This window comes from Primulina eburnea, chromosome 10 (genome assembly GCF_022965805.1).
Source record: "Primulina eburnea isolate SZY01 chromosome 10, ASM2296580v1, whole genome shotgun sequence".
Lineage (NCBI taxonomy): Eukaryota > Viridiplantae > Streptophyta > Magnoliopsida > Lamiales > Gesneriaceae > Primulina > Primulina eburnea.
In genome coordinates, this window is record NC_133110.1 from 19,615,709 (window position 1) to 19,623,905 (window position 8,197).

Consider the following 8,197-nt stretch of genomic DNA (forward strand, 5'->3'; position numbering starts at 1 on the left):
AAAGTAGTCATATCATACACATTCATTCTTTGTTTGGTTGAAATATACATGGAATAATTATTTTAAAAAACAAGACATAGTTAGTCCATTGATTTTTTATTTTTTATTTTTTGAGTTGGAGAGGAATGTTTGTCAAAATTGGTTTCCAACCCAAAAATTTGTCCTAGATAGACATGACATGAAAGATTAGATATCTAAAATTTGAGCCTGAAATCTAAGATATGTGAACTTGTGTGAAACTATGATCACTCGCATAATGGATATGTTCTACAAAAAAGATTAACTCACAACCAAATCAAAAACATTATATTCCAACCCTCAAACCAATACAATGAATTGAATAAGGTTACAATAACAACTTTATATTATTTAATCTGCTTAAAAATAAAAAAAATTAAAGAAAAACCAAAGTAGAGCACTAACAATATATTTTCAGCCTCAAATCATTCCCTACAATTATCAACATCCGTGTGCGTGTATATATATTTCAAACTGTAAAAGAAAAAAAACAAGATCTACACTTCACATTTCATGGAACATATCAAGATTTTCCCCAATTAATTCTTGAGACAATGATCCCATATGATACCCACAAAAATCACCAAAATTCTGATTCTCAATCAGACCTGGTTTTGTATCTTCGATCTGAATCCCACTGAACTGGAACTGAAACATCGATTCCAGTTTATTTTCAGCTTCCCAACAGAACGTGCTTCCATTTTCAACCATGTTGTTTCTTGAAGATAAACATTCGTAGTAATCTGTGTTGTTTTGCCGATCGAAAGTCGTCAAATTCGGCATCGAGTTGAATACATAATTGTTAGGATTCATGATGGTATTTCCCTGAATCATATTCTGAGAAAGAAAGTTAGGACTGTATCCGTTCGAATCAATGCTCGTTTGGAATTCCGACAAGAGCAGAGGATCATACAGTTGTCTCGTCACAAGATTGCCATTCAAAGATTGAATTGGGATTTGCATTAAATGATAGTCTTGAGGATTCATTTCGATCGAATTCGACAAATCCGGAAGCCCTTTAGTCTGTAGAATGCGTGCCGAAACAGAGTCTGCATAATCTCTCTCCTTTTTTACTTCCATTTCGGGTACGTGCATATGTGTGTTTGGATCAATGCCTTGCTTGATGAGCTTTTTCTTGAGGCAAGAATTCCAAAAGTTCTTAATCTCATTATCCGTTCTTCCTCGTAATTGTGTTGCAATCTGTGCCCACCTGCAAAATTTGGGTCCAAATTCTTGCAAATCAACAAAGATTTTATTAATCTCATCTTTGGAAAAAAAAACAATTTAAACCATAAGCTCATACCTATTTCCAAGAGCTTTATGCAAAGTGATGATCAAATCTTCCTCCTCTTGGGAGAACATCCCCCTCTTAAGGTCAGGCCTCAAGTAATTAATCCACCTCAATCTGCAGCTCTTTCCACATCTCTGCAAGCCTGCATTTATCCCACAAATTCACCTCTTCAATCTCAAAAAATGGTTTAAATCTTTCCACTCAAAACTGACAAGAACACCAATCCAACACACAAAAAACAGCAAAATGGAATTGAGATTTCAAGAAAATGCAGAGGCAGCCAAATACAAACCAGCTAATTTAGGCACAGAGCTCCAGCAACCGACACCGAATCTTGTAATAAAAGTGTGCAATTTCTCATCTTCTTCTGGTGACCACAGCCCCTTCCTCAGCTTCTGCTTCACGCTGCAAGAATGGCGCCCCATTTCTATATTTTTCTGTTATGTGTAGAAAACGAGGTTTTGTACCGGTGACAACCTTAAAAATACAGCAAGTTTTAATGGCCTAAATGTGTTTGGTTAACACATGCAAATTAGGGTTTTGGAACTCAAAAAATTTGTGATTGAAAAACCCTGTGATCCACCCTTTTGAATGAAAATATTGAAAGATAATCTCTGGAAATTTAATGATTTTTTTAACAGAAAATTAATCATACTTAGGATTCAAGAAAAAAGGAGTGAGGGGATGGTGGGGTCGAGGGTGAATCAATCAAGTAGTTTCTAAGTAAATTTTGGTGTTGCCTTTTCATTGGATTTGATTGGATATAAAGATATTTCTGTTTAAGTAAAATAATATTTATAGATGGCAATAATTGTTGGAGGAGCAACTATATATATTTAAGTGTAATTAAGCATCAAAATTGACAATATGTTTATTGAATATGAATTAAATCAATGTTGTTGGACCATAATTACAATTTTTATTGTATTAATTTGATCTGGATTATTTGTATTGGAGACAGTTAGCTATATAGGTTAGTGATTGGATTCGAATAAAGATTTGAGATATCAAATGCAAATTAATAATGATTAGTGGATTCAGAATTATTCTTAATTAAACCAACATCTTGCTTCGTGGATATTCGAAAGAATGAATATGAAACAACACGTAATTCATTGTTAGAACATGTGATTCTGTTAAGAACATATATAGCAAGTGGTGATGCAACTAGCGTTAAGGTAAAGATATCAAACACTGGTTCATACAGTTGACATTAGAGTTAATGTCACGTGTTCGATTTTGACGGATGACAGAGAATACAATTAGTGAGAAGAGGATTACTCGAAATAAATAATTGTCTCTACAAAGAGAGCGATAGAAATTTGATGTTTTAGCTATTATACGATTTAAAAGATTTCAAATACAGATTATCATATGTTATAATTTATAATAAAATAACAAACGATTGTTCCTATGTTCTCACATCAATATGGCAATCTATAATATTTTTTTAGCTTAAAATGTATTTGTTTTTCGATTATCATGTTATTAACTATATCGTATTATTAAAAAATGGATTACCATAGGTTTTTTATGTTAGCTTTTTTGACGCAGAATACCTTATGTTTTTTGCATGCATTCTTTTGTTGATAAAAACATAATAGTCTAATATAACTATCAAATTTATAATTTTTAAAATATATTTTATTTTTCTAAATAGAAATACTTGTTATTTAATAATGTTAATACAAGTGCCACTAATGACCATGGTGACCACTAACTCCCATGCAAGGGTGTCTAATCATGATATAATATATGGCATCAAATTATGTTGGGCAATTGAATACTACTTAACGCTCCTCACATGCCTTGATTAAATATCGTGAAAATTTATCTTAAATTAAACAAGATGGATGTTATATATACATTATTGGACAGTTTACGTATCATTTTCTATTTAACTTTCAACAATTAAATTATAATATTGGACCCACTTCCCATTTTATTTAATATTATTATGTTGGAATCGAAGAAGGTATTTAGAGGAGGATGAATTTTATTCTTGATTCAGAGTGACAGTGATCTCAATGTTAGATTAGATGTCCAGTAAGCCAACTTGTAGCTCGGATTTTTATTGACTGTAACGTAAAACAATCTTTCTTTTAATATTATTTTTCAATTTTATTCGATTGTGGCCTTATACTCTATCTGTAAACTCATTCAAGCTGCAAAGATAAAGTTCTTGCATATACAATAGGTACCATGAGGTCTGTGTCGCAACGTAAGATCATGAAACTCATTATGAAGAGTACCGTATAGTCTAAATAGGTTTATAGTTGAATCAGCCGCCTAAAACAATAATATAGGTCGTTTGAGATCGTGACTAGCATATGTGATTTAAATTTCATGTTTCATTGGCAATGATATGGAGATGTCCATTCACACAGATGCACCGAAAAACCCTTTGACTCGAGACAATGTAGAGGCTATACATACTAGCATGCACCTTGATCCGTTTACTGACTCCATTGAGGGTCATCAGTTGGGAGGTTGGGTGTAGTTTCGAAATATGTTGGAGCAAATGCATTGTAGTCGGGGATTCATCGTTTGTGATGGGATCGTTTAGGGGGATCACCGTTGAACTACAATAGCTCGATTCTTGAAATATTGAACACCGATGAATTAAATCGAGTTTGGTGTTCAAACCAAGCGGAAGATACTCGAAATAATCCTTCGTAGAAACCGATTAAATATTTTGTAAAACATTTAAATTATATGCAAGTTGAATGAGTAAAATATATTTTAGTTGAAACATTTTATCAAACACTTGATATCCAATATTTTGGTATAAAACTATGAAAATGATAAGTAATGCAATAAACAAATAGACACGAATTTGTTTATGGATTTCGAAGATTTAAATACTCCTACGTCACCCCTTCTTCCCCTAGTTCAACTCTCTTGTATAAGTGTGAGTGGTTGTGTGTGAGTAATTTATCCTTTATAGTGTACATCTCTAATGTATCTTCACACAAGGGCTTGTGCTCTCAACTAGCTGATTTCTTTATACTAACTGTCCATGCTTTGAATCATCTTAAAAAGCTCTTGTTTGATCTTCAATATGTTGTATTTATAAGCCCCAACAATGATATATACGTTAGACACAAGAATATGACCGTTTGTAAAGTTTCTGTACTGTTTCTGTGGGGACCCGAACTCTAATTCAATTATCTTTGCAATTAAGTGGATCTTTGCTAGAAAATGGGTCATAAAAAAAATTTTCTTTTAAACATTAGAAACGATTGTATATAATCATACACATGTAATAACTTTACTTAGGTCATTAAACGTAAGTACATGTCTTGTTCCATTTCATTTATACAAACTAGTTTTGGTAACAAACTACATATCATATGTAGAACATCTATTTTATCTTCTACGCCCGAAATCACCCGCTATCCAATCTCAGTCACGCTCTCCTTGACCCTGATCCTGATCCTGTTCCACCTGTTGTCATGTACACATAGACACAACAACTGGATACTCCGGTGAGAACAAATCCCAGTATAAAACATGTATACATGCATGTCATGCAATTAAATACAAAATCATAACGCATGAATCCGTATTTATGACACATTAGTGAATACAGATAAAACTCTTCGACTCTTATTCTTTGACTCAACTCATATCTAAGTCTAGGGATCCCGGTGTGAATAAGAGGTAACAATCTCCCAACTACTCTCCCAATCGGGGTGGCGGTACGTCTTATTCTCGGACTTCGGCCCTCTCTGTAACGAATATCTACAATAAGAGTCGATCTTCTCCTACGTACATCGACACCATCGAACATCCGGTATCTTGGTATATCTGCCAACGACTCACCTATCTCATATGCATTGCTATAACTCAATAGACAAGTCATGACCATATCAAGAAGACATAACCATATCAAATAATAAACAATCTAGTATGTGATTTTGGGAAACTCAAATCGGATTTAATTCGAGTTGCGTCTTCCCGAATCAACATTGAATTATACCTTTCGTTGTTCGGTCTTTATCGAGGTTGAATTCTAGATGTTGAAGCTTGTCGATATCAATCTGAAATGGCAATGTCGAATAGTACAATATTAATCCATAACTCAAACCAATACATGTATGTATCAATATTTCATCTCGGTACATTTCAGCGGCATAACGGTATAATCTCGGTATACCGGCAACACAAATAACATATGGCCAATTCTCAACAACTCATAAGCAATACAATATACACATTTCAAGCTCAATTTTATGAAGTCTCATCACCTATATGCTGGATTTCAAAACCCTCTCATTCGGTAGTATTTCTTCGATCCGTTTTTGACTATATGTTCACAATAATCAGGAGAACACAAAATAGAAACCAAAATCTGATTTCCCCCAAAAACTCAACTTCAAAACATACTGAAATGTAGTAATACTTACATCCTTTAGTAGCTTGTAACAAGAGGAGCAAGAATATGAACTCGGATCGAAAATTGGACAACCGAATCTATTACAATCATATTTCTAATATATGATGAAGCTTGATGGAATTTCTGAATCTTCTCTTGGTGCTTGCTGTTGGGAAATGTTGAAGGATGTAGGAATGAAGATGTGTATATATATCATGCATGGTGAGGGACAAGTGGCTCATTCTTGGTTCAGCACGTCTTGCGCATATGCGTGACCTCAACCGGCGCATATGCGCGAAACCTACTGGTCTCGGCACTAATCTTCTCGGCAGCTCGCGCATATGCGCGCTCTTCTTCCGCGCAAGCGCATATGCGCGAGGCCTACTGGACTTAGCATTTTCAGAGACACTTCCTCGCGCATATGCGCACCCTATCTCGCACATATGCGCGAGGTCCATTGCCTGCCTCGCACATATGCGCGCAACAGTGTCGCGCATATGCGCGTATTTTCTCGTCTTTCCCGATCTGATCTTTTCCGCCTATAATCATTTCCAATCATAATCCACAATTACAGATTAACAGGATAAAATTCTTGGGAATTACATTTCTTCCCCCCTAAGATACGATTTCGTCCCCGAAATCACAGGCACTCAAATCATAACAATAAGAAGGTATAACAAACTTTGAATAGAAGACTCACATCAGTAAAATAACTTTGGGAATCTCTGTCTCATATCCGACTCAGTCTCCCAGGTAGATTCCTCAATGCCATGACGGCTCCATTGGACTTTCACCAGCGGAATAGTCTTCGTTCTGAGTTGTGTGTCCTTCCGATCAATAATCTGAATCGGCTGCTCAAAATAACTCAAAGTCTCGTCGAGTTCGGCCTGGTCAGGCTGAAGAATATGAGAAGTATCTGGCAGATATTTCCATAGCATCGACACATGAAAGACATCATGTATCCCGGATAGAGAAGGAGGAAGAGCAAGTCGATATGCACGATCACAAATCTTTTCAAGAATCTCTTATGGACCGATGTATCTAGGAGACAACTTCCCACGTTTACCAAATCTGACAATACCTCTGAAAGGAGAAATCTTCAAAAATACTCTGTCTTCTTGTTCAAACAATAACGGTCTACGTCTAACATTCGCATAATTTGCTTGTCTATCCTGAGCTGTCTTCATTCTCGTCTGAATTAGTTTCACTTTCTCAGTCATTTCTCGGATCATATCAGGCCCAAGTTTTGGTATTTCAGATATATAATCCCAATACAGAGGAGATCTGCACTTCTTGCCAAATAATGCTTCAAACGGTGCCATCTCGATGCTTGTTTGATAGTTGTTGTTGTACGATAATACACAAAGTGGTAGTGAATCTTGCCAACTAGTGCCAAAATCTAGCACTACAACTCTCAGCATATCGTCCAATGTCTGGATAGTCCGCTCTGACTTTCCGTCGGTCTGAGGATGATATGCAGTACTCAGGTGCAATGTCGTACCTAAAGCTTGCTCTAAACTGTGCCAGAAATGTGAAGTGAATCGGGGATCACGATCTGATACGATAGATTTCGGCACACCATGCAATTTGACCACCTCTCTGACATATATCTCTGCCATCTGATCATGTCGGTACGTCATTATGTACGGAATAAAGCATGCTGATTTGGTCAATCTGTCAATCACGACCCAAATCGCATCACAGCCTCGGGATGATCGTGGTAACTTCGTAACAAAATCCATGGAAATGTGATCCCATTTCCATTAAAGAATAGATAAACTCTGAAGTAAACCTCTGGGTTTCTTCCTCTCGGCCTTCACCTGTTGGCAATTCAAACACTTAGACACAAACATTGAAATGTCTGATTTCATCTTTTTCCACCAAAACTGTTTCTTCAGATCATTGTACATCTTTCTGCCACCAGGATGAACACTGAGCCGACTAGAGTGCGTTTCTGACAATATCCGTTGTTTTACATCAGAGACATCTGGCACTATAAGACGGTTATTCACATACAAAATCTGATCATGTACTTCATACTCTGAATGATGTCCTGATCTGACCATCTCAATCGACTTCTGAACATTTGGATCATTTTTCTGTGCTTCTTTAATGCGAACAATCAAATCTGGTTCTATTTGAATCGTCGCAATGGTCTACTATCTGTGTCAATTGCTAATCCAGACGAACAACAATCTTCAATAAAATTCGAAATACCTATCGTCGATAAAAATAGAGCACATACCTTTCGACTCAAGGCATCTGTTACTGCATTGGACTTCCCTGGATAGTACTTGATTTCACAATCGAAATCCTTCAATAAATCGAGTCATCTACGCTGTCTCATATTCAACTCTGACTGCGAAAACAAGTATTTCAAGCTCTTATGATCAGAATAGATTTCAAATTTTTCGCCATAAAGATAGTGTCGCCGTATCTTCAAAGCAAATACAATGGCCGCCAATTCAAGATCATGAATTGGGTAACGAGTCTCGTGTGACTTCAACTGT

The 8,197-nt window shown here is 35.9% G+C and overlaps 1 protein-coding gene across 1 annotated transcript; it reads right to left on the bottom strand.

Moving 5' to 3' along the window:
* Nucleotides 1–339: 339 nt before the first annotated feature.
* On the bottom strand, nt 340–2,048 carry LOC140803839 (transcription factor MYB53-like). Its single transcript, XM_073159706.1, has 3 exons — nt 1,602–2,048; nt 1,322–1,451; nt 340–1,228 (listed from the first exon to the last, which is right to left on the bottom strand). Exons 1-3 carry the CDS (start codon nt 1,732–1,734, stop codon nt 523–525), a joined length of 969 nt encoding a protein of 322 aa, XP_073015807.1. The 5' UTR covers nt 1,735–2,048; the 3' UTR covers nt 340–522.
* Between the last annotated feature and the right edge of the window lie 6,149 nt (nt 2,049–8,197).